Source organism: Rhipicephalus microplus, chromosome 4 (genome assembly GCF_043290135.1).
Source record: "Rhipicephalus microplus isolate Deutch F79 chromosome 4, USDA_Rmic, whole genome shotgun sequence".
Taxonomy (NCBI): domain Eukaryota; kingdom Metazoa; phylum Arthropoda; class Arachnida; order Ixodida; family Ixodidae; genus Rhipicephalus; species Rhipicephalus microplus.
This window is the reverse complement of record NC_134703.1, coordinates 193215592-193243474: the sequence shown is the minus strand read 5'-3', so window position 1 is coordinate 193243474 and position 27883 is coordinate 193215592. Positions and strand designations below refer to the sequence as shown.

The 27883-nt window shown below is 45.9% G+C and overlaps 1 protein-coding gene across 1 annotated transcript in view; it reads left to right on the top strand.

Annotated features, from left to right (window-relative positions):
• Nucleotides 1-27883, top strand: part of LOC119186652 (uncharacterized) — a 150364-nt gene that overhangs the window by 107573 nt on the left and 14908 nt on the right. The window contains exons 3-10 of the mRNA XM_075893223.1: nucleotides 12786-12864; nucleotides 13823-13920; nucleotides 18372-18493; nucleotides 19431-19497; nucleotides 22700-22801; nucleotides 24206-24311; nucleotides 25045-25113; nucleotides 26677-26765. Coding sequence (XP_075749338.1) covers nucleotides 12786-12864; nucleotides 13823-13920; nucleotides 18372-18493; nucleotides 19431-19497; nucleotides 22700-22801; nucleotides 24206-24311; nucleotides 25045-25113; nucleotides 26677-26765 — 732 coding nt within the window. The remainder of the gene's footprint in view (nucleotides 1-12785; nucleotides 12865-13822; nucleotides 13921-18371; nucleotides 18494-19430; nucleotides 19498-22699; nucleotides 22802-24205; nucleotides 24312-25044; nucleotides 25114-26676; nucleotides 26766-27883) is intronic.

Below are 27883 nucleotides of genomic sequence, written 5' to 3'. Positions count from 1 at the left end.
TCACACCGCCCTTTGAGCAGAGTGTAACGCGTATCGTTCGACGGGAACTTGAAGCAGCAAGTCCAGCGCCGCTTCAGCCCACTTCTTTCGAACATACGATACCGACAACCCCCGCGATCTCCGTTATTCAGGCGGTCGTACGACAAGAATTCGCCAACCGCGGGTTCCCTGATGCTTGCCCCATCTCTTGCCCCTCCTCCAGACCAATTCCCATTAATGCACCTCGACGTGACCCATTTGTTGCTCCACGATCTCGCAACCCGGCGGAATGGCGAACTCCTGACGACAAACCGATCTGCTTCCGGTGCCACCGCGTTGGACATGTCTCCCGCTACTGCCGTGCCTCCTGGACGCCGCCACATAGGAGCCAGTTTTTCGCACCTTATAGCCCATATGAAGATCTTCGCCGGTATTCGTCCAGCCGTACCGCCCCTGCTTTCGACACGTCTAACAGCCGCCTTCCTGCTCGTTCTCCGTCCCCTCAACGCCGTCGTTCCCCGTCGCCCCAGCCACGCCGCCATCACTCGCCGCCTAACTTTTCATCGTACCCGACGGAAAACTAGACAGTGCAGCCCCTGGAGGTAGTGCTGCATCATCCCTGTCTGAACCAAACCCTCCATTGACGCTTCATACGAACAAAAATCTTGTCGATGTACACGTGGACGGTATTTCTCTGTCGGCACTAGTCGATACTGGCGCTCATGTGTCCATAATCAGCGTTCATCTTTGTCGCCGCTTAAGAAAAGTACTCACGCCCCCTGCTACCGAAGCTGTACGTGTGGCCGATGGCGGCACTGTTCCTGTCATTGGCATGTGTACGGCTCGCATACGCATCGCCGACCGTTACATCCCTGTTCTATTCACGGTGCTCCAGAACTGTCCTCATGACCTCATCTTAGGGATGGACTTCCTGTCGACCCATTCTGCTCTGATCGACTGTTCCGCTGGTACTCTTTGCTTAGACCTTCCTCTTCAGCCGGATATTCACCCTGAACCTCAACACGGCCTTTCTGCCACAGACTTCCTCCGCTTACCGCCTAAAGCCCTCACATTCACCGAATTCGCCACGACCTCACCCGTATTGGATGGGAATTACATCGTCACGCCGATTCCTGATGTCCTACTGGCACGTGACGTCACCGTCCCTCACTGCATCGTAACTGTAGCCTCCAACCGGACCCGTCTACCCGTCATAAATTTCGGCTTCACAAAGCAAGTCCTCCCTGAAGGCATCCTAATTGCCACGTTGCGGTCCTTAGCCGATGATCACGTCACCACTTTCGCAGCCGACGCATGCCCCAATTTTCCTTGTCGCCCACTCGATGCCACATGCCTCGACATGTCAATACGTCCCATGATCGACCCTGACCTTCCCCCAGCGCAATCAGCCGCTCTCGCACGCCTTCTAGCTTCCTACCGTGACATCTTCGACCTTGACGACCGCCCACTCGGCCAAACTTCTCTTGTAAAGCACCGCATCAACACCGGTGATGCTGCTCCCATTCACCGTCGACCGTATCGCGTGTCCGCGTCGGAGCGCCAGATTATTCAAGCTGAAGTGAATAAGATGTTAACTAAAGGCATTATTGAGCCCTCATCAAGCCCATGGGCGTCACCCGTCGTCCTGGTTAAAAAGAAGGACAACACATGGCGTTTTTGCATCGATTACCGGCATCTAAATCGAATCACCAAAAAGGACGTGTATCCTTTACCACGTATTGATGACGCCCTCGATTGTCTCCACGGCGCACGCTACTTTTCATCCATCGACCTTCGTTCTGGTTATTGGCAGATTGCCGTAGACGAGAAAGACCAAGAAAAGACCGCCTTCATCACTCCAGATGGCCTATACCAATTCAAGGTTATGCCCTTCGGCCTATGCAATGCCCCCGCCACGTTCGAACGTATGATGGACTCTCTGCTACACGGGTTCAAATGGTCAACATGCCTGTGTTACCTAGACGACGTCCTCGTATTTGCACCTACGTTTGAGACCCACCTTGAGCGTCTGTCGGCCATTCTCGACGTCTTCCGCAAAGCTGGCCTCCAGTTGAACTCCTCGAAGTGTCACTTCGGCCGCCGACAGATTACCGTGCTGGGCCACCTTGTCGATGCTTCTGGTGTGAGACCGGACCCTGAGAAAATTCGTGCCGTCACGAATTTCCCAGTACCCCAATCCGCCAAAGATGTCCGGAGCTTTGTGGGACTTTGCTCCTACTTTAGGCGGTTCGTGAAAGATTTTGCGGCAATCGCCCAACCACTTACCGATCTTTTGAAGAAAGGCGTTCCATTTTCGTGGGGGTCCACTCAAGCTGCCGCCTTCTCTCACCTCATAACACTTTTGACGACGCCCCCTATCCTCGCCCACTTTGACCCATCTGCCCGAACTGAGGTCCGAACTGATGCCAGTGGTCACGGTATCGGAGCCGTTCTCGCCCAATGCCAACAGGGACACGACCGCGTTATCGCGTATGCTAGCCGCCTCCTTACACCTGCAGAGCGTAACTATTCGATCACAGAGCGAGAATGCCTTGCTCTTGTCTGGGCGGTATCAAAATTCCGTCCATATTTATATGGCACTCACTTTTCCGTCGTCACCGACCACCACGCGCTCTGCTGGCTTTCATCCTTAAGAGATCCTACAGGTCGACTTGGTCGCTGGGCTCTGCGACTGCAAGAATACACCTTTTCTGTGATATACAAGTCTGGACGCCTGCACCAGGACGCCGATTGCCTTTCTCGCTATCCAGTTGACCCATCGGCCACCATACCTGACAACGACGCCTGCGTGTGCTCCGTTTCTCAACTGAACCACATAGCCGACGAGCAACGCCGTGATGCAGCCCTACGAGCTATCATTGAGCGCCTCGACTCCTCCCCATCGAACCGATCCTATCGCTCGTTCGTACTCCAGAATGGCACATTATACCGGCATAACTTCCATCCAGACGGCCCATCTCTGCTGCTTGCCATACCCAAACACCTCCGCTTGGCTGTACTCCACGAACTTCATGACGTTCCTACTGCCGGTCACCTGGGTGTGTCCCGCACATACGACCGGATTCGCCGTCGCTTCTATTGGCCAGGTCTGGCACGGTCCGTCAGAAGATACGTCGCGGCGTGTGAGGAATGTCAGCGCCGCAAAACACCATCGACGCTTCCGGCTGGGCGCCTTCAACCACTCGATATTTCTACTGAACCTTTCTTTCGCGTCGGCTTGGACTTACTCGGCCCTTTTCCTCTGTCTTCTGCTGGCAACAGGTGGATAGCTGTGGCCACAGACTACGCCACACGCTACGCAATCACACGCGCCCTTCCAACAAGTTGCGCCACTGACGTCGCCGATTTTCTTCTACACGACGTGATCTTGCAACATGGTGCTCCACGCCAGCTGCTCACGGACCGAGGCCGCACATTTCTATCGAAAGTCATAGCGGACATTCTACGCTCTTGTGCAACACGCCACAAGCTCACTACGTCGTACCATCCGCAAACAAATGGCCTCACAGAACGCCTGAACCGAACCCTAACTGACATGCTTGCAAAGTACGTTTCCTCAGATCACTCTGACTGGGACATCGCTTTACCATACGTGACATTTGCCTACAATTCTTCGCGCCACGACACGGCTGGTTACTCCCCTTTTTTCTTGCTGTTCGGCCGCGAACCCACATTACCCCTCGATACGACGATTCCGTTACCAGCAGCTCCAACTTCACAATATGCTCTGGACGCCATCAGCCGGGCCGCCCACGCACGCGAAACCGCTCGTGCTCGCCTTCTGACCTCCCAAGCAAACCAACGGCGTCGGTACGACCAACGACACCGCGATGTGCACTTTTCGCCCGGTTCGTTGGTTCTGCTGTGGTCTCCGACCAGGCACGTTGGCCTGTCTGACAAGCTGCTCTCTCGGTACACAGGGCCCTACAGAGTGCTTCGTGAGGTGACTCCCGTCACTTATGAAATCACTCCTGCTGCCTCGCCGTCTTCATCCACCCCTAGGGCCAGCGACATCGTACACGTCGCACGCCTGAAGCAGTACCACTCGCCCAATGATCTTGACATCTAGATGCGCCGAGACGGCGCCTTTGCCGACGGGGGTTATATGCTACCTGTAGGCTGCCACAAACCATAGTGCGAATGCGCGTGTGCGCCCGACGAAGAAGATGAGGCTCGCTGGCTGCTCGAGCTCGGAGCCAGACTGGCCAGTGCTGCAACCGCTCTTGCAAATATATTTTTCGAATATATTCGCAATACTTTGTCTCGTTACTCACGTAACAATATACTCAAGGTCGGCGCTCGCTCGCTCAGTTGCCGCTCGTCGGTTGGTTTGTACGGCGCGTCGACGTCCAAGGTCGCGGTGAAACGAATTCCAACGAATCCACAAACACAATGATCGACTTCCCTTCGACCAGCGCCGCCCTTTCGCATACGTGTGTACGTGTTCACTCATTTAACACCCCCTCCTACAACCACGTTAACCAATTTAGCCATCGACCCAAGTAAGTCACAATTTAACACCCCATTTCACAACCACGTTAACCAATTTAGCCATCGACCCAAGTAAGTCGCACTTTAACACCCCGTTAACCAATTATATGGTCCGCATCCTCCTCAGTGTTCCCCCGAGGGAAGCTGCGGGCAATTTTTTTATACTGTAAACGTTATGCTTATCAAAGAAAAAGGTACCTGGTCGAACCAATTGAGAAGCTAGGTTTAAAAATAAACGTGGAACTAATTTTATTCTTCGAAGGAATTACATTAGGTTATAGCCACAGGGAGGTTTTCTCTGCTGTGTGCGAGTACATAAGGGCAACAAAGAGATTATCGCCTATCGTTATTATTTACAACTACGAGACTACCTGAATGTCTGACTGAACACACTTGATGATCCTGCCGCCCGGTTCTTGGCCGATCCCCCTTTGTGGGCGAGTGCCAGCAAAGCTGAAGGTACATCATCATCATCAACATCATCATCTTCATATGTTGCCACAGCCTTACACCATTTGCATTGCGGCTTAATCTCCTCCGGGTACATTTTGTTCAACACGTAAGGGTTGGGAAAAGATCGCGTCTGCAGTTTTCTCGAGACGCATTCCTGCGCCTTAGTCAACCGCTTGTACGGGGTCAGATAAAACCTCCGCTCTAGTTTATAATAATTCGTTATGTCATGAAAGGACACCAGCCCATCTCTCGCGGACCTCCCCGGAACTGACGGCTCACCTACCCGGCTGACGAAACCTCGAGCATTCAGGTGAGCCGCCTCGTTCCCAGGGTTCCCAGAGTGTGCTGGTACCCAGACAATTTCTATGTCTCTCATTTCTCGTCCCGTGGCCCCATGCAGAAATCGTGCTGTGGTCGCCGATATTCTGCCCCTTGCCAGATTTCGAATGGCTGTCTTTTATTCACTGAAAATCAAATCTGACTGCGAATTAGTTATAGCTAGCGCTATTGCCGCTTCCTCTGCAGTTTCCGAGGAGCGGGTTTTGACTGGTGGTGGACAAGCGCCCCCGCCTGTCCACCACCCCAATCACAAAAGCGTCTTCGTCCTTATATTCCGCAACATCTGTATAGACTGCCGCTTTGTACACGCCGTACTCAACGTGCAAAGCCCTGGCTTTTGCCTGCCTGCGCTGCGTATGGTGAATCAGATGCATATTTTTGGGCAAAGGTTTTATGTACAGAGCAGCTTTGTAAGAAGTTTGAAAAATCTCCACTCCAAGCGCTTTGAGTAGCAACGCCTCCTTTGCGTCTGGCGTAGCGTCTGGTGCCACCGCGTCAGCGTCCACTTGCAAGACGCGACGCCAAGTCTGCCACGGAATCAGAGGCACACAACGGTATTCCAGGAACGGAGACGGTGGAACTGTGAAGCACATGTTGCTGCCGAGAAAGACCGGAGGCAGAGGAAATAAGTGTGGAGCCACGCCACGTGAAACTGAAGCAGAATATATAGCATTGGTGGGATAGCTTCCACAGGTGCTGAGTCGACAGCACGATAAAGAAGGATGGATGCCCACTTTATCACATGATGCTCGTGGATTGAAGATCCTCGTCGCCAAAATGTAGTAGAGTGCGTCAAACATGATGCATGGAGAACATAGGGCACGGCACCGAAACGCCGGCCGTCAAGAAGTATACAGCAGCCGGTAGCAAAGCAGGAACTTCTTTACATGACACAAGCATCGCTATGGATAAATCGGTGAATTGATATAGCTGTACCCTTTAGATCGGGTGGCGGATAACGCCACCTAGCCATAATACTTAGTGAACCAGAAACTAGTTTTATCTCATTTTTTTTAAATAGTGAAGTGTAGTACTGGTGCTTTGCAGTATTAATGGATGGATGGATATGGCTGAACCCTTTAGATCAGGCGGTGGCTAGCGCCACCAAACCACAATACTTAATCAACGAAAAACTAGATTCAGTTTTTTCTTCAATTACCGAGGTTCAGGATTCGTACTTTGCAGTGAAGAGTTCAATTTTCTCTCGTGCCTTCACTTTAGCCGCCAATCAGATAACCTCCTTCTAGTTAATTCTACTCGCCTAAAGTCTATCTTGCCCTCCCTGTCCCTAAGCCCCAGTGCTTTGAAAAACTCTGTGCAATCATCCTGAACTATCGGGTGAAGCGCTTTACAGAACATTATCTAATGTTGGGCAGTTTACTCCTATCCACAGGCACTGCATACGGTGTCTACCCCATCGTATTTCGCCCGATATGTCTTTGTTCGCAATACTCTCGTCCTCGCCCCTAACAATAGAGAACTACCCCAGGTATTATCATAGACCCTTTCCTTGGCAATATCCTGCTTCAAAGTTCAATAGATCTCTAGTGCAAACTTCTTAATCATGCCGATTCTCCACATAACGGTCTTAGCTTTCTTCACCTTCTTAACCGATTATTCCTTTTGGTTTGGCTTCTGCTGTTTTCTAAGTATTTACCAGTGAATTTTCCGGTTCGCTTCCTCTATTTTGTTTCGACATTCTTCATGTACAAGTAGCTGAATACCTTCCTAGCCCAACGCTCCTTCCCCATTTCTCTCAATCGCTTCTCAAATGTTATCTCGCTGCTAGCTTCCCTCCCCTCAAATGATGTCCGTCCCATATCACCTTGTACTCCCTGATTTGGCGTATTCCCGTGAGCTCCTAAGGCAAGCCTACCTATTCCACGTTGCTTAATTTCTAATCTTGCCGTCTAGTCAAACGTATTGAGCATATTTAGCGCCCCCTCTCAGGTGACTAGATGGGGGGGGGGGGGCGCCCACCCCCTTTGCCCCCCTTGTGCAGACGCCTATGGGTAGGTCTTTCTGAGAAGCTCTTCGCACTGTAAAAGTCATTGAAATCACTTTATCAAAGTGGTTTAGCTACAACAAGCTTTACGGTGACAGCATGAGGGAGCTTGGTTCGTGCTGAAAAAAAATGTCACATTGGGCTGCGCACAACTTTGTCCAAGCCTCACCGATTAAGTAGCCAAGTTTTTTCTGCTCCCCGATTTGCGTTTTTACACAAAACACTCCACAAGGGGCGAGCATCTTCCCGTGAAAAGAGGAAGTACCTGAAGCTCCTGCGCGTCACTTAGGCTTGCAGCCCAATGTTCTGTGGGGCACTTGTGAACTAATAAACTTTTTTATGGGAATGAAAAAAAAAGACGCGCGACCTATTAATAGTAATTCATTGCTGTAAGTGAATAACTACTCGAAAATGTGTTGTATGACCTGTCTGCGGAAAATAAAATGTTTTCATCTAGATATATACCGCTCGTGATTCTCATCTCTGAGTTTGGTGTTGCGAATGATTGGGCCTTATTTACAGATTAGTGCTTGAAGAAATGATGGTTCCCCGTGAAAAGTGCTGCAAGCAATGCCTCACAGCTTATTTGATCGTTCAATTCTTCTACCATTTCACATCGATAAAGCGTTTCAATGCTGTCACGCGCTTACTTTAGGCACTCTGTCGATATTTCAGTTCAGTCGCGCGCTTATGTAGGCATCCTTTAATTCCAGAAGCTGATTAACATATTTTCTCGGTCACCATTTGAGGCCACGCACGAGCTACAAAATATTTCACATTGCCCACGCACGTGGTTGATTCCCGTCTCTGCGCAGCGCATCGCCGCCTTCGGTGACGTTGGATGGATGGATGGATGGATGGATGGATGGATGGATGGATATGGCTGTATCCTTTAGATCGGGCGGTGGCTAGCGCCACCAAGCCGTAATACTTAATAAACAAAAAACTAGATTTAATTTTTTCGTTTAAATGATGAGGATGAGGATTCGTGCTTTGCAGTGAAAGGTTTAATTTTCACTTGTGCCTCGACTTTAGCCACCAATCAGATAATCTCCTTCTAGTTAATTCTACCCGCTTAAAGTCAATTTTGCCCGCCCTGTCCCTAAACCCCAGTGCTTTGAAAAACTCTGTGCCATCACCCTGAACTATAGGGTGAAGTCCTTTACAAAACATTATCAAGTGTTCGGCAGTTTCTTCTTCCTCTCCACACGCACTGCATCCCGTGTCTACCCCTTCGTATTTGGCCCAATATGTCTTGGTTCGCAATACTCCTGTCCTGACCTTAAACAGTAGAGAACTACCCCGAGTATTATCTTTGATCCTTTCCTTGGTGATTTCCTGCTAAAACTCGATAGATCTCTAGTGCGCACTTCTTAATAATGCCAATTCTCCACATATCGGTCTCAGCTTCCTTCACCCTCTTCTTAACCGGTAATTGTTTTTTGGTTTGGCCCCTGCTGTTTTCCAAGTATTTACCAGTCAATTTTCTGGTTCACTTCCTCCATTTTGTATCGACATGTACAAGTAGCTGAATTTTTTCCTAGCCCAACGCTCCCCCCCCCCCAAACTTCTCTCAATCACTTCTCAAAATTTATCTTGCTGCTAGCTTCCCTGCCCTCAAATGATGTTCATCCCTTAATACCTTGTACTCCCTGATTTGGTGTATTCCCGTGAGCTCCTAAGGCAAGCCTACCTATTCCACGTTGCTTAATTTCTAATCTTGCTTGAACTTCTGACCTCATGCACAAGACCGCATTGCCGAACGTCAGCCCAGGAACCATGACCCCTTTCCATATTCCTCTTATAACATCATACTTATTGTAATTGTACAGTGCTGTGTTTTTCATCACCGCTGCATTCCTGCTACCTTCAGTCGTCACGCATACTTCGTGTTCCCTCAGATACTCGGTCCCATTGCTTATCCATACACCCAGATATTTGTATTTATCTGCTATCTCTAGTGCGACCTCCTGTATTCTAAGCTAACTACCTTCATTGTCATGAAAATCGTGACTGCTGATTTTTTTTACTGAATCTGAAATCTAACCTATATTCCTCATTACCACAGATGTTCATCAATCTCTGCAATTCCTCCTTGTTGTCGGCCATAAGCACTATGTCATTTGCGTACATCAATGCTGGTAGTGTCCGTTCAAGGAGTTTTCCTTGTTTGACGAAAGAGAGGTTGAAGCTCAGTCCACTTTGCTCTAATTTCACCTCTAATCAATGTAAATACATCATGAATTATAAGGGTGGCAGAGGACACCCCTCCCTAAGCCCCCGTTTTACCTTGCAGGCTTCGATACCTCTTTTTTCTACTTTATAACTACCTTGTTACCTTAAGAGATATCTTCTAAAAGATTAGTGACTCCATCTTTCACGCCTAGTGTGTCCAGTATTCCCCACAATTCCTCTTGAACCACGCTATCGTACGCTCCCTTGATATCCAAAAATGCTAGCCACAGGGGCCAGTGTTCCTCTTCTGCTATTTCGATGCACTGCGTCAGTGAGAACAGATTGTCTTCCAACCTCCTGTATTTCCGAAACCCATTCTGCAGTTCCCCCAGCACCCTCTCATCCTCCATCAATGCCTGCAGTCTTTCCTTTATAATCTGCATCGCCAGCCTGTAGACCACTGATGTCACTTTTATAGGACGGTAGTTGTTTATGTCAGCTTTGTCCCCCTTTCATTATAGATCATGCTCATCCTGCTAAGTTTTCATCCATCGGGGACTTCACCAGTGATTATTATTTTGCTCACTGCCTCTCTCAAAGCCTGCTTAGACTTCGGACCTAGTGTCTTTATCAGCATAATTGGAATGCCATCTCGGCCTGTTCATGTACTACTAGGAACCCTTTTCTCAGCCTTTTCCCACTCTCGTTGTGAAAATGGAGCCATTGCAGCACTTGATTCGTCCTTGTCTATTGTGGTGCATAAAGTACTTCTTTGTTGAAATTTTTCTGTTACCCTTGTTCTTAAATATTCAATAGCTTCGTCTCCTTCTAGCCTAGCCCCTTGGGCTTTACTTATAAAACTCTGCTCTAGGCTCGTCTCATTTCTCAGGGAGTTTGGATGGTTCCTAAATTTCGCAGCTGCCTTTCTATCTTTTTATATACTTCTGCCAGCCACTGAGCTCCCTTTCTTCTAATCTTGTCATTGATCAAAAGGGATGCAGTCCTTTTACAGCTGAGAAATATTTCCTATTTTCTTTCAACATCATCTGTGGGTTCACCCCACTGCTTAGCATGTCTGTGTTCCCTAAAGGTTTCATGGCATTTTACTATGGGTCTCTTAACTTCCTCATCCCATCAACGCTTGCGTTTGTGTCTTCTTTCCGGGGTGACTTGTCACGTGCCTTAAAAAGCTCTTGCTCAAACAGTCTAATTAAATTCGTGCATGTCCACACTGTTTTATTATTCTCAGTGAGAACTTTCTGAATGTGTTTAGTAGCTATGTCTTTATGCCATTCTGAATAAAAATTTTCGGTAGTTGCTCATCTTGTCTCTTCCCCACTTTCACTACTCTTCCAAAACTTAGCTTGATACGTTTGTGATCCCTACTCAGACTTCTGGAGCCACCTTCATCATTGTGCTTTCTGCTGAGCTTATCATACATCCTATATGACATCAGTGCGTAATCTATCGTCGACTGCAGCCTTCCCACCTCCCATTTTATTTACCCTTCACACTTCTCGGTACTGTTGCAAATGATGAAACCATGCCTTTCACACATATCCTTGATAAGTTTGCCTTTCGGGTCACTATAGCCATCTATATCTTCTATGTGCGCATTCATATCTCCTAGTGTGATTATCTCGCACTCTCCTCCTAACTCCTCAATGTCTTTTGATATGCACTCTACCATTGCCTAGTTTTTCCTTTCTAGCCTTTGCTTCTGTCCACAAGTACACGAAACCAAGGAGTGTCGTTTGCCCTGCCACTATCTCCTTCAGCCATAAATGTTCCTTGCACTCCTGCTTGACCCTTTGCCAGTCTGAAATTTTATGAATAAATGCCCCAATACCACCCCTTTTCTGCTGCCTCCTGTTCCATTTCAATATTCTCACGCGTTTTCCGGATTCTTAGGAGGTTGTTCCAAGTCCCTAAGGTGTGTTTCTACAAAAACGTATACCATCGGCTTCTCCTTTCTTATCTGTTCATCTATCTCTTCCCACTTCAGCCTGTTCCGGCCGCCCTGCATGTTAATATACCTTGTGTCTGAATTGGCTCGGCCCTCGTGGCTACGTCTATTTCTGCCCTGGACTCTACCTATCTTAGATGCTGGTGCCACTTTGGAATCGCATCTGTCCATGCCACCTGTCAAAGAGTCTCCCTGGTTGTTTTCCTCGTTATTAGCTATCCCTCACCCCCGAAGGGCCCGCGTGCCTCCCAAGAAAAGCTACTGTGCGTCCGGCAAGTCACCAACCCACCCCATGACCTAGCCGCCCATCAAAGTGAATTCTTTCTCGTTGAAAACCACCCCACCCATGCACCTCTTTGTTTATTTCCACCGCCTCAAAGCCTTTCTCTCGACTCATGCGCCAAATCTATTGGTTCGCGTTGACAACTGCTCTTTGCAGGTTGCTGTCACGCACCACTACCTCCGGTATCGTGCATATCCCTACCTGTACCTGAGGAGAAGTGGCGCGCATGCCATCGACACCTTTCGCCAGTTTGTTTGCTACTCCTGGTGTATCTTCATTTAGGATATCGTTTAAACTGCCTGAAATTATCGCGAAGTTTTATCAGCTGTAGTTTTGAGTTTTGTGCTCGCTTGCCTCATGACTGCTTCCAGCTTGCATCCTGGGAACGCCCCTACTACAACTCTCTTGTCACCTCTTACTCTCTCTTTGATTGCTTCTGTGCATCGATTTAAATTCGAGTCCCCGGCGATTATCACATGCTGTGACTTTTCAGCTGGGGCGTCCTGCACCTGGGGGTCTTGCACCTGTGACGCCAGCTGCTTTGTCCCCTCCCAGCCCCACCACTACTTCGCTCAAGCTGGGCCTTGCGACAATTGAACCAGCGGAACGTGTTTTTTTCTTTCAAACTTGCTTGCTCTTTCTTCTCTGCCGTTCTGGTTGCCGATTCCCTGCTGTTCTCTCTGCGGGCCGCTCCTTTGTTCACCTTGGCTAGTGCTTCCTCAGCGGACTTCAGCATTTCTCGCATTGCCCTCGTTTTCTTTTGTCTGTCGCCAACGCAGTCTCCAGCTCGGTGATTTTCATCTGCAGTTAACTCTGGGCAACCATCATTTTCTCCATTTTTTCCTCGACATCACGTTGCCTATACATCGCGTCATCTCTTCTACATCAACTTCTACACTTCGATATATTTGCGAACCAACCCCGCATCCTCAGCTCTTTACAGTCTTTTTGACCATGTCTTTCTGACACCATTTGTCCCTATGACTTGCCTAACTCGATAATTACAAAACTCGCGCCCTGCCCTACGAAAAAAAGAAAGTCTAAGCTCTACTACAAAAATTTGCGTGTTCAAGGTACGTGCGCCTCCCCAATGGTGTGGCAAGAGAAAAAAAAACACCTAACAAAAAAAAACGAAAAATCAAACCCACACAGACACGCACAAACTGATAAATACCTGGCGACGGACCCCCGAAAAAGCTGTACATTGTAATAAGTGCTACAAAGATTTGAACTGCTGCCTTAATAATTATAAATACAAGCTCAAAACATGCAAAACTACTTATCTGCGCAGTCGATTAGGAGCGCAAAAAAAAACACGTCCATTCACCATGACAGTCCGAACTGAACTACATATATACTGTTGTACATATGTAAATATATATATATATATATATATATATATATATATATATATGTATACATATATATGTATATATATATATATATATATATATATATATATATATATATATATATATATATATATATATATATATATATATATATATATATATATACTTATGTATATACATATGTATACCACCCCTTGGGGCCAGCCAGCCTGCTCAAAAACCGGAACCGAAAACCCACACCACAATGCGCTCTGAGGAAGTTTAAACGAGTCGATTTTAATTTTATAACTTTTCCAGTGCATAAGTTTGTTGCAGCCCGGACAAGAAATGTTACAAAAGCATTTAAAAATACTTCAATTATTTCAACCGTTTTCTGTGCTATTAAACGAATAGCTACTCCCACTACACACATCGGTTTCTTAACGCCGTTCTGATGAACGTTTGTAAGTTTGAATGATTAGAACACCACTGTCCTAGGACAGATCGCCGTTTTGTGGAAAGTAGTGACCGTGTATCTTAGATGCCCCAGAAACTTTTGCTAAAGATAAACTCTGTACCGTTCATTGGTGTCCTGTGCTAGGTTTTGCTGTTCGCAACTGCAGATGCGCTGCTTCGGAATTTACGTACGACCGAAAGCAATTGCCTCACAGTAACGCTGTGCTGCACGCAGCTTTATCTACTAGCATCGCTGACCTATGACATTTGTTCTTTTGTTTTGCTTTTTTTTATTGATGCGATGTATTTTAACCACCTTTTTTCGCAGGTCGGAACTTGTATGCCGAGTCAAATATTGCAACACCCTACCGGATATTCCGTTTGACCCAAAGTTCATCTCCTATCGCTTTGATCCGAACAGGTAAAAAGAGCGTTTTTCGGGTTTTATCTGCGTAACTAACAGGCTAATAAAGGACAATTTCAAAATATGATGCTCAGACGTTTGCGTACGCAATCACTTCGCGTTTGTAGCGCACTCCGCATGCCCCATGCGCTAACTATTTAGCGCGAAGAATGCAAAGCGTGGGTTGCACCTTAGGTAAATTTTTTTTAACCTCACCAGAGCTTGAATTCGATTATGAACATGTCAAATGATTGGCGTTGCTCTGGCAGCGCCATTTGTTATTTCTCCAGTCGTGTTTCTAGGCCACATTCAAAATTGTTTCAGAGTACCCCGACTACTGCATGCGTCATCATCGTTTTTATTATGTTGCTATGGGCATGTAGAAGAAAAAATCCTGATCTTAGTTATTCGTACATTGCATTTTGTACAAGTTATCTAAAATAATAAATGAAAAGAAGATGTAAAGCAACATTTCAAATAAACAGGAAGCATGACGCGCTCTTTTTTGTGTTGACAAGCTACATGCTCCTAATGTAGAAAGCAGATACGTGTTTGTGATTACATTGCTAAATATTCGTGAGAGAACATTGATAATTTTCAGCGTATGTATTAGGCGGTGATACCATTGCCAAGTGATTTGACTAGTTAAGCTCTACCGTCTAAAAGAAAAATGCACTATCATAGTGAAATTCAGGTTCTTTCCGTACTTGTAGAAACCAGCTCTCACCATTCGGCACCCGACACGCATTACCCGAGGTGGTATAGCAAAGTGGTAGAAGAAACGGGCTGCACTATTCCAGTAGCGGCGATTGGCTTGCTGGTCACTTGAAGACTAAGCGGAAGCACTGGAGATGTTCTAGTAGGTTGAGGAAAACTTGTATTTACGGACTGTACAAAAGGTACATATGTACGAACATGAACCTTGCAAAAAAAAGAAAATAACTGTTTTGAAATGAACTGTTTTCTGTAGAGTGATCCTTCAGGATTCGGCCGAGCCGATTGTGCCTGGCACCCCAAGACCAGTTCAGAACGCTTGCCAGAGCTCCAGGGCTTCTTCTCATACCCTCGTTGCTCCGCCCTTACACAACTCTCGGCGAATCGTCGCCTCCTTGTCCACTGATAGGACAGTACACTTGGTCGATCGAAAACCACGTCACAAGTATGCCATTTTCGTACACGTGGGGGCTCGTGCCCTCTCCCCAAATAACACAAAAACCAGAATGTAAATAACACAAAACTATAAAAAGTGATAGAGGCATGTGCAAGCTCACCGGCGCACAATTATCTAGACTAAGAGCTACACACACAGAGCTTTGTCGCCCATAGAACGGCTTTCGCGCAACACGTCGACTCCTTGACGACGGGCCTACTGTTCGCATGTCTACTGTGAACTGTAAAAAGAACCGCTCGCTGACCGCACGTGTTTCCACGTGCGAGCTCATTTGTAAGAAATAATGCATAAGCAGTCGAAGACAAGTCAGTGCGACAATGCTCACGAAATCGCCGACAAAGGCGCCTGATCACCGCGACATCCGCCACGCTTTCACGTGTCGCCAGCCCGCGCGCTTCTGATATCTATCGGAGCTAAGCCGGCCTGGAATGAAGGGTTGTCGGCTACCTCCGCACCTTCGCGACACGCATTGCCTTGAAACCGCGAGCATGAATTGTTGTGAGGAGTAACCACTCAAGCTGGGTCTCGAAAGAGCTCCATTGATACGCCCGCTGAAAGTTCCGTGAGGCAATTAGAGGGTCATCACAATGATGTTTCCAATTGCACCTCTTTTTTGCACAGTTGGGGATCAGTTTCTTTTTCCTGAAACGCTCGGCAGTCCCAAGCACTGCTGAACTATGCGGGTACCATACTGGCGCCGTACTGTCTGTGAGGGCACGGCAAATCTGGTCAGACATGCTTCTACACTGAGTGCTATTAGGAATGCTGCCTGCCAGCGGCTGACATACCTACCCAAGCAAGGTCTTTCCGTCTCAACAGAGAAATGTGCATTGGTTGCGTTTACTCGCAGAGCCATGACACAATACCCCGTTACCATCAATGGACAAAATATTTCATACCAGAAGAACCATCGCTTTCTGGGTGTGATTATTGACAGGGACCTTTCGTGGAGTGCCCACTGCAATTATCTGAAGAGAAGGCTAACTTCCATCGTCCATATAATGCGGTTTCTCTGCGGAAAATCTTGGGGCACATCGATAAGGTCAATGATGCAGCTATACAGGGCACTGTTTCTGGTATTTTTGTGCTACAGCTTGCCGTTACTGGCAAGTACGTGCAAGACGAACATCCGCACTCTCGAAAGTCTGCAAGCACAAGCACTACGCGTGTGCATAGATTGCCGCGATGCGCCTCAACCTACGGGGCAATTATGATCGCAAGAGAGCATCCAATTCGAACATACATCACCAATGACAATTTGAGAGCCAACATAAGACACCTCTGCCGAGTTCCTGGTAACCATGTTGCAGCGTTGCCACTTCAAAGACCACACGCGATGTTTTCAAAGATTATTTCTGCCCATAGAGAATGCCTTCTTTTTGGCTTCACTCCAGCAAAAAGACCAGCTCAACCTCGTGGTGCCTACAACAACCACAGGTGTACCTCACTATTCCGGGAATAACGAACAAGAACCATCATTCAACAGTGGTCCTACGACAGGTGACATTGTCGCTACTCAACAAAAAATACGGCCAGAGGACCCACATTTACAACGATGGATCAGTCTCGGCTGACAGCTCCACAGGTGCTGTTGTTATCCCGGCGTACCAGGTCACTATAAAGCTCAAACTGTCGCATAGGACAACATCCACAGCAGCGGAGCTTGCCACCTTACGTGCTGCTATACTTTATATTGCGGAAGACCAACCTAAAAAATGGGCTGTGTTCTGCGATTCCAAGGCATCCCTTCGGAGCTTGCAATCAGCTTTACGACGCAGGGAGCATCAACAAATAGTGAATAAAATAAGAGAACTGATTCACGAAGTTTTATCGAAAGGACATGACTTGGTGTTCCAGTGGTTACCGGGACATTGTGGTATTGTCGGTAATGACCTTGGTGATAATGCTGCCCGATCCGCCCACGCGGACGCCCAGACAACCCCAATTCCATTGTCGAGAACCGACGGTGCAAGGGGCCTTCACTCATTCGCTAACACCATGTCGAAAACTTGGCTGAGTGACCCCAGTGTCAGGAACCGCCACCTACACAAACTGGACCCATCGAGAAAGCTTCAAGTTCTATCGGACTTCTTTCGCCAGGATGCAACTTTACTGTGCCGCCTGTGGTTAGGAGTAGCTTTTATAAAGGCGTACTCCTTTCGCATAGGAATGGTGGATAGCTCCCGATGTGAATCGTGCGACCCTGACGAGACAATAGAACATCTACTGTGTTCATGTGAACGTTTTGCGAGCGAACGCGACTTGCTACGCGAAACGTTAGAGACACTAGACAGTAGACCTTTTTCCGAAGAGAAGATACTTGGCTCATGGCTCTACGCATCGCTGTCCAGCAAAGCGACGGGGGCATTGTTAAGTTTTCTAAAGACGACCGGACTACGCGACCGCTTATAAGCGTGCAATGGACAAGGTCACATCTACACACACGTTGCCCTTCACTTCTTTCTTTTTTCTCCTTTAATCCTCTCACCCCTTCCCCCAGTGCAGGGTAGCAAACCGGACGTGCGTCTGGCTCACTTCCCTGCCTTTCATTTCTTCCTTTCCTCCTCCTCCTCCTACCCAAGTTTACGACCCAAAATAAATAAAGCAAACTAACTGCACGCAACCGATTCTAACCGCGGTCCTACAATCATCACAAGTAAAACAAAAGAAAACTAATCACTGTCCCGTCAATCAGAAAGCTCCAAACGTGCTGTAGAAGCCAATATACTAGGTGGCGCCACCACAATCATGTTTCCTCAATGGCACTCTGTAACAATAACGTATGAATGGGGCTGGATGATTAATTTTCAAAAAAATTTATGAAAAAGAGCGTATGAGTTCAATGCATTTGTAAATTCACTTGAAGGCTAGAATCTGTGCCGTTACCAACGTGTCTGCACTGTTTTGGAACTTAAGAACAAAGGAAGTTAGGGAAGGAATAACAAAAATTTTGGGATCGTAGTGCCAACATTTCGTTGGGTCTTAATCCAACACCACGATATGGTTATAAGAGACGCCATAGTGGAGAGCTTTCAACTTTTGACAGTTGGGTTTTTCTAACATGCACCCTTATCCAAGTACCCATGCCTCTAGCATTCCGCCTGCATTGAAATGGGGCTGGCATTCGAACTCCCATTTTTTGGGTCAGTAGCGGAGCACTAAAACCACCACGGTGAGCATTTTGTGATAATATTAACCAAATTGATGTTTTCTATACATCAGCATCTTTGTTGTCGGAATCTAAATATCAGCGAGTTCAAATATGTTGTTCTCCTGGCTTCTCTTCTTGACGTTTTAGGTTTGTCTCCTACAAAGCTACTTCATTGGAACTTAACTACAAGCAAGACTTACTCGCAGAGCACGACCTGGGCGTCACGGTTGACCTCATTGACCCCAAAACTTACGAGACTGACCCGAATTGTGAGATTAACCCTTTTGCATGCTACTCGCTTTGAATATATAAATCAACAGAAGTAACGCCGGTGTTTTTTCTAGTGTATCTTGATTATTTCATCAGTTTCAGCTTTTTAAGTTTACTGGATGTTAAAGGCCAGTTTTATTTATCTACAACTCATCCTGTTAAAGTTTTGGCTTTTTTAAACATTTCCAGTTTTCCGAACACAACGTTTCTTGAGCAAAAGTTTAATTGCAGTTGACAGCTAGCTTGTAGTACACAATCTGCAAGGGAGGCTAAGTATGCGTTATTCTCAATTGCGCTGCAAATAACTCTTGAATGAACTGTAAAGTATGCCTTGTTCCTAGTGTTTTCAAGTACGACAGCCGAAGTGCACGTTTGAATTGGATCATTTTGTTTTCATTTTTCGTTGGTGTAAACTCGTTTGCGTATTGAAATGGGGGCCATTTTGAAATAAATGCGGTATTTTATACCGCTTTTTTGTACTTGTACTGCCTGATATGTTCTTTAATGTCAAAGAATAGTATTATTACGTGATCAGTATGATATTTTCCTGTTGAGTGCTGTTTTTGCAGCACGTTCTTATTCTTGCCAGTGGCAATGGCCTAAGAATTTTGTCGTATTACTGTTTGATAATGAATCAGCAGTCATCGAACCTGTATTTGGTTGAATAAGACAGGGGTGGGAGAGGGATCACTTTCTTAGCGCATGCCTAAATTTCTATGCATTACAATTGTACCGAAATTGCTAAACACTTGTTATTGCATAAATTTGGTATTTATTAGTAATTATGAGATTTTGTCTATTATCAATGGGTTGTTAGGCATTTTAAATATGAAGTGTGCTCAGAATGCATTATGATTATCGTTCTGCGGTGTCATTACTTGCCGTACTCATCAATACTAATGAAATAAAAATATACTGTGTCTTAATCACCCGCAGCTGTTTTGCATCCCGATGACGAAAAGTTGCTTGAAGAAGACAATATCACACCACAGGATTCTAAAAGGTACTTTTGCACAGGTTTGTTTGGACTTTTGCGCTGAGCAGAGTAATTTGCATAAAGAAAAAGTCTATGTTCAGAACATGCATATTTTGTGTATAGAAGTGCGTCAAAGTGAGAGCCAAGATTTATGATCAATGTTATGTTACCTTTAGGATTAAAATGTATGAAGCTGGCTACTTGTGACAATTGTTATTAAAGTTATGACTGGTGTAGCTTATAATTTAAGAAGCTCACCGGCTATAAAAGTCATTCAATGAAGCAATGATTTCTTAAGGCTTTACATTTATGCAACTTACCACTTATGATTCGTTAGAGTTACGATTCCTGTAAGATAACCATTTTTTGAAGCTTTACGGTAATGGCATTTATGACTCATTTTTAGTTACGGCTTTCTTAAGTAGCCTTGCTGGTTATGGACCTCGCCAGCCGGGACAGTTATGATTCCTTGTGGCTACAATATGTGAAATGCCACTTCGAAGGCTTGCCGATTGGCAATAATTCATTGAATCTTACCAACTTGTGCCCATCCCTATTGCAAAAAACTGCATCCCTAGCGTGATTCCAGTATGTTTTTCAGCACTCGTACAGGCTAGAGACACCGGTACACGCTGTTATTCACAGGTACTTCGCTTAGCGCACTGGAAAATAGCTGTGTCTCACTGGTAGAGACTCTGGCTTAACCGCTTTGATGCTACATGGTGGACACTGAAAAGTGCTTGAAGCGCTGGAATTTTCACTGGCAAGCGCTGGTGCATACTGGAGCACGCACTTTTTTTTACCAGCGCAGCGTGCACATTAATATAGTGTGTGCCATGGTATGTCTCAGTGTCTTTGAATATGAAACGCGTGATTCGATGGCATGGATAATGCTACCATAACAGATCTTGAGCTTACGTGATCTTTGCAGTGCTGTACGCATCGCACCAATTATTGCAAGTTTTTCGCATGCCCCCACTTATACCGGCACTATTCGCCTCTGTCGTGTATTGCTGTAACGATTCCATGTTGCAGTGTTTATAACCCAGGAGCTGGACGCCACTCCTAATAGAAACAAGAAATTGGTTAGGCCGCCAAGCTGGCGAAACGTAAATGAGCTCTCTCGATAGCTTCGCATGGTTTCCCAGTGGAGGCTAGAGAAACAGCTGTGTTTCGATTCCGCCACACAGTAAATAGATTTCTTGCCTTGCTTATCCTTCTACTCACTTCAGGTAACAGGATTTTTCCGAAGCTCAAATGTATAAACTTCAACCATCCCAACTCACCGCGTCGAAAGTGTTCTTACCCAGTGTCCGGCCCAGCGAGCAGTCGGTCAACCGTACCGGCCGCGTTGGTGAATATGTTACCGGCACTTCTTGCTTTGTGTAGACACAATTTTAAAGCGTGAGAATAACTGTAAAGTATGGTTTCGACATCTGTGAGCCAAACTGAACTATTTCGCCTTGTTTTGATGTCCGCACAAGGAGCGCTGACTATCGATGTGTCGCCCTTTCCACTACGCAGGCTTTCACTGAAAGCTGCCGGGCGCAATTAGTCGGTACTTCTCTGATATGTCAGAACACGCAAGTTCCGATCGGTAGTTTGCTACGCCTTCGTGAACTGACTCCCTGGCATACGTTTTCAGCGGATTGAATTAATATGTCTTTGGGCGGTTGTTTAGTTGTTGATATTCATATAATTTCAAATCTGTACACTGCACGCCCAAATCTGCACGCCCACTGCATACTGCCAGTGGAGGCCAGAAAAAATGCTGTCGCTCGATATCGCCAATACATAAATGTACATATGGCAATGATTGACATTCTACTTACTTCAAGTACAGCTCAAATAACAGAATTGTTGCGAAGCTGAAATGCAGAAACTTCAAGCATCGCAAATCAGTTACATCGAGAGCGGCCTTACCTAATGCCCGTCCAGCGAGCATTAGACCTATCGGACCGACCGCGTCAGTGTACATGCTGCCGGCACTTTTTGCTTCAAGTGGGCACAATTCTAAAGTGACTGAAAAATACAGTTTAGACGACGCTGAGCCTAAATAAACAGTTTCTCTTCGTGTGCGGTGGCTACACAAGGAACGGTGACGATAGATGTGTCGAGCTTTCAAAAAAAGCAACGCAGACTGTCACCTAAAGCTTTTTTCCGAGTGCAGTAGCCGGTACTTCTCTGACTCGTATGTAAGAACACACAATTTTGAATTAATAACTTGGTACGTGGTAGTGAAAATAACGCGCTTGCATACTTTTTCAGCAGATTGCATTCGTATTTTGTTCAGTGGTTTCTTAGTTTAGGTATCGACATAACTGCAAATCAGTACACTGGCACGCCGGCTGTATACTGCTATATCGTCGCTTGCACAATAAAAATACTGAATATTCAATCGTGTGTGCGCACATGTACCGAACAAGTCCTTATAAATCATCTGTACATGTTGACCAGTATCAAGTGCGAGATGTGACTATAGAAAAAATAAATATCGGCAGCAACAGCCGACAATCTTTGGCGGCTGCATCCGTCAATTTGCGTTTTTTGTCAGAGTTAAAATATGGATTCTTCGCAAAACCTTGCGCTCTTACCAATATACGCTCGTCGTTTGGTTCATGGAAGCCAATCATCACTGTGGAATTGAGACGCAATTGTAATGTGGAGAGGAACAGCGCGTCAATCTTGACTGTGCGACTTAGAAACATGAAGTTGAACTGGGTGTTATTATAGGACAATAGTCATGTTTTGGTATGGCGTAGTGGGCAAAGCACTTGGTTCAAAATGCAAAGGCAACAAGTTCTGATCCTGTCGTTGGACATTTTTTATTTTTAATTTTTGTGTTGAATATGCGCAACAGCGTTTTTTACTTCTATAATTATTTATTTATGGTCAATGGGCACCCCCGTTTTGACCCTGTGAAGCCATTTCGCGCAAAGTACCCAGTGCCTCCCGGCGCTGGTACTGGGACGCTGGAGCGACAGCGTCCCAGTACAAGCGCTGGAAGCACTGGTACCAGCGCAATACCGGGCCTATAAAAAGACATAACGCTGGACCCTGGTACCCAATGGCGCTAGTTTTCGAAATCGGGATAGCTTTTGTTTCCTTTGTGCATCCTTGATGTGTTACAGCTGTTCGGGAAATCTGAAGCCGAGCAACCCGCACGGCATTGTGGGTACTGCACTCGAAAATTCTAGGACAGTATAAACGCATCTTCTTCCTCACGCAGGTCAAGGAACCACAACATGGTCATCCCCTGGCTGACGAAGACCGAGTACATTGCGACCGAGTTCAGTCGATACGGCCGGACGGGCGTCAATCCTGAAACAGAGTGATGGTGCACAATAAATAGCTGTAGCACTTAGTGGTCATTATAACGGCACTGGTTGTAGTTTTAGAGCTGCCGTAAGCAGCCAGAGCTGCACGTCTGTTTTCCATTAGTTGTTCGTGTTTCCTGTAATCAAGCATATTCGTGTGGTTAAAAATAAATACTACACCTGCACAGAATACTCGGCACATTCACTGCGTAAGCTGGCTGAGCAGTCTTCAGAGAGGCTGTCGCAAGCCATCTTAAAGCACCTTCTGCAAGTACAGCTGTATGGTACCCACTGCGTGGTAAATAAGCCCATTTTGAAGTAGTGAAGAATACACTGCACATCTCTAAGCAATACGTACGCCTAGGTACCATACACATCATTATCGCTGGGTTGGGTGATGATAAAACTGTAAAGAATTGTGGCTGATCCTTTGTAATTGGGAAGGAGCATTGAAGCACCTTCTCATCTTGCACTTCACCTATTCGTGGATACAACGTCTGACGCCCAGAGAGGCCCCGTCCGAATGGTGGAATCGTGGCAGCCGATCACCTTCGTGACCAAAGAAATAGTCCCACAGTACGGGACTATAATATTCCTAAAGAATTACAGTCTCCAAGTAATGAAATAGGCTCATGTGCTCGGTAACGTTCTCGGATGGCGGGGCTCACGTGCAGTCTGGCTCATGATTGCAGTGCGGAGTGCATTGCCGATTGGTAAAAGCTTGTTTACATGCCCCTTTGAGGAGGTAATGCTGTGGAGTTCTAAAGCTCTAACCAACTATAGTGTGATGCCTGGTCCACTTCTACTCTTCTGGCAAGCAATATTACGCTTTTTATTGCGTTTGCTAGTTATAAAAATTACTAATGGGTTATCTTTCCAAAAAATAGTTTCGAAAAGCAGCGTGGCTGTGTGGTAGAACGCTTACCTTTCGTGCCAGAAGCATGGCTTTGAATCCGCATCAAACCATATTCCATTGTTTAATGCACGCGACAGCTGCGATGAAAACTTCCAACGGTGGACAACTATGCCACAATCGTCGGCTTTTGTAAGCTCATAACACTGTAAAGATGCAACGCAGCCCAATGAATCTGCCACTGAAGCGTAGATAAACGAAGTTTTCGGGGTTAGTTCCGCCTCTGCACCTCTGTTCAGCACTTGCTCAGATAACTAAAGTCCAGACAACGGTCTTCCAACAATTGTCTTGGCGAGGAGCATTAAACCACCTTCTCATCTTGCACTTCACCTATTGGTCTAATACAACCTATGATGCCCAGAGAGGCCCCATCCGAACGGTTGAATCGCGGCAGCCGATCACCTTCGTGACTGAAGAAATAGCCCCATTTCTTTTGTAATAAATATTGGCGATGAGATCTTTCGTGTTAGGCGATCAAAGGGAAGTAAATACTGCCTGCTTGCAGGGTTGGCTACAAAGTCAAGAAACTGTCCAAAAAGGAAGACTCGTACATGGACAAGGAGAGGCAAATCAAAGCCATCAACAAGACCTTCGAAGAGGCCCAAAAGCCAGCACGTTTTTTTTCAGTTCTTTTTTTAACTTTAACAACGCTGTGGCATCTTATGAAGACATTATTCGCCAAGCATGTTCACGTCACAACCAGTGTTTCTGTAGGTGGCGTTGAAACACGTGCTTCTGTGATGGCGTGCCGAGACTTGCACACTATGGTCTCAAAGACTGTCTCGACTAGCTTTATTTGCCAAAGCTTATTGCTGGAGTACATACATACTACAACATTATCATTTAGTATACCTTGATTTACTTTTATTGATAAAGATTCTACAGCAGATTTGGTGCAATGGAGATGTACACTACTCACAAATTGAAACTGTGACATAGATTTCAGTATAACAACTCTAAGCGATTGCTTAGGGTAAGTGCATCATGTCACTGTAACATTGGCTTTGATGTACGTGTTTGAGCCAAAATGGCACCAATAATACACAAACTGTAAAATGCGGAAACAAAAGTACTTCTATATGCATAACATTTTATGGTCAACACGGCAATGGTTTTGGCCAACAAAAACTGAAATAAATAGTTAGGCTCAGTGGTTACTCGCAAACAGTCTTTACCTCTTCTCTATGTGTCCGCTCACTGCTGCCTATCTTGAACAACTTATGCTGCTTATCCACGCTGTGAAGTACTTTGACGTAATCTTACTTTTCCCAACATCGATTTCCAGCTTATCGTTCATGCAACCTTGAATAGTGACTTTTTTTTACGCGCTTGCTTTTCTTCTAGAATGAAGACCATTACAGCAAGCCCAACGTTAAGGCCGTGAAGGTGCTGCCACTTTTGCCCGACTCAGACGTGAGTTAGGTTATCTGCGCGCATTTTCGATAGCCTCACATTACTCTTCTACCGTACAAATTCAGGCATTTACAGTCACAAAGCAGGAAAAGAAAACGAGGAAAGGCTCACCCCCTACGCGTACACGACGCTTAAAGACAACAGTATTGAGTAAAGAGCTAATGCACGTATGTCACACGAAAAACAGCAATCAGCTCAAAACTTGCAGCGCACACGTCAAGCAGATAGCACCCACGAAATGAACATACACAGGACGAGCGCAAACAAACAATTGTCACAGCTAGACATTTAAAGCACGCTGCTCAAACAGAAAGAAAGGCCCACGAAATGAACGCTCATATATACTGAGTGCGAAGAAGTGTCGAAATTTCTACTTCACGTGAGCACTGCGCTCGTTTTGGAAATGTGGCCACGGCAGCAAGTAAAGTGACGCTCGTGCTCTCTTCAACTGTTGCAATGCTGTAACTTCAAAGCAAAGTTACGGTGAGCTACAAAGCGCCCGGGTTGTGAGATAAGTGCCTACGCTAGGGAGCCACCACGCTAGAAAACATCTATATGCTCTTTGACCGCACCATGTTAAGGTGCGTTAATTAGCGATGCGAGGGGTGGCGTGGCGCGCCGACCAGAGTGCACTCTCAACACGTGCCTGTCGTGCCATCTCACTACTGATAACAAAGACGCACTACTGATAACAAGAAGTTGCGATGCTCCGATGACCCCCAGCTTTATATGGTGTATATTAATTGCTTGCTATTCCTTAGGCAGAAAATATTCGGTTCGTGCCACAATGATTAGCGTCACGTGCTGTGGAGCGCGAGGTCGCTGTTTAAACACCCACCTTCGAAACTTTCCCGTCTTGTTATTTTTTCTTTGCACTCTGCTAGCATATATATCATAACGTCATGTCCATGAACGAAATACGTCAGCGAAGTCGTGGTGGACGTCGGCATAAAATCCTTTCCTGTTGACAAACTAAAACAGAAAGAAACGGTTGAAGTTACGGGTGATTAGGAAATAAATGAGATTTGAGAAACTGCAAGGCATAGAATACAATGAGTGAGTGCAAATCTACAAAAAAGACTGGAAGATCCCGGTAGTAGGCATAGAATAGCCTAAATATGATAGCATAAGTGCTCCTTTTGAACTTGAATGAATGTAAATTTTTTGGTGGTGTGATGTAAACGTCTACTTCTGAGTCAGTTTTCTATAACAGTGCTCATTGATTTGCAATAAATGTTTTCAGCCTGCTCTTTTTAAAATGTTGTTCCAACGCTCTTTTGGTTAATGCTGGATAACAGCTGCAACTGCTCAATCAAGGTAATTGATTGTTACCAGGCTACTGTGGGGTGCCAGTTGACTGTCAAGTTCTTGAAATGTCATTAGGCTAACGTTGGGTAACAGTGGGCTATTCAGAATACTGAAGGTTATTGGGCTACGGCTGGGGGTAACAGTTTACTCCATGTAATTCGAAGTTAATATTGTAAGTAAAGGCGGCGCTAACACATTCGGCTTGCATTTCCCACTAGGTTGCAACTAAACTCCCATTCCTTTTCCTTGCTCTAGTTATGGAAATACCCATTTGCGCATGTCATGTTTGACTCTGAGCCAGCACCCATCACGCATTTGAAAGAAATGTCTCGGGCCATGATCAGGTAAAGGATCCTGTTCTCGTGGAACTTTGCAAAAATAATTATTAGGTTTCCATGCAGTCTTTTGTATTCATAATCATCTCACATGTTACTGAACCTAAAATGTACCTCTTGGTTTACTGCCTCTTCGCCTCAACTATTCTTTCATTGTATTTGTTATTATTTTTGCATGTAACGTAAATTTACGTTTCTTATTGTATACATATTTTGTGTAATCCCAGTTGGGCCCCGCCGCGGTGGTCTAGTGGCTAAGGTACTCGGCTGCTGACCCGCAGGGCGCGGGTTCGAATCCCGGCTGCGGCGGCTGCATTTCTGATGGAGGCGGAAATGTTGTAGGCCCGTGTGCTCAGATTTGGGTGCACGTTAAAGAACCCCAGGTGGTCTAAATTTCCGGAGCCCTCCACTACGGCGTCTCTCATAATCATATAGTGGTTTTGGGACGTTAAACCCCAAATATCTAATCCCAGTTGTACAGATTGCCATGTGATATAATAAGATAATCTCTGGATATGTCCTTCTTGCTGATATTCCCATTACAATTGACTATATTAACAAATGATTAAAGATGTAAATACTTGTTTTATGTGGCCTTACTCTATAATTATGGACTGCTGCTGAAATCCGGCGGTAATGTTGCAAAAAGATGCACTTGTGAAATCAGTGTTTTTATATAAGGAACTGCTGCACATGCTTTGTGATAGGTTTCTCAAATGGGGAGTACTCGCCCACTGAAACGCGAATATTAAGGGCTAAGTAATGCATGCACTTTTGTTTTCAGCATCTGCAGTTCATGTCATATTCGTGTAATTTAGACTTGATCAATACATCAAAGCAAACATTGCTGTTTACTACCAGATTTGTTGGAACATTGGATAATTTCCACCAGCAACTGCTCATAGCAACTGTTAAGCTTAAAAAAATGCGAGTACTGTAGCCATGTTTAGGTCAGCCATTAAAACAACATAGTTTCAGTTGTGTAGAGTTAACGTTTTCTATACATCTCGCGGAATATTTTCCAACGTAGAGTACACCAATGAACAGATTGTCAGCCTATAGACTAACAAAGATGTATATAGATAGTTGGGCCAGATGGCGTGAATCTACGGTAGACAGCAGCGCGA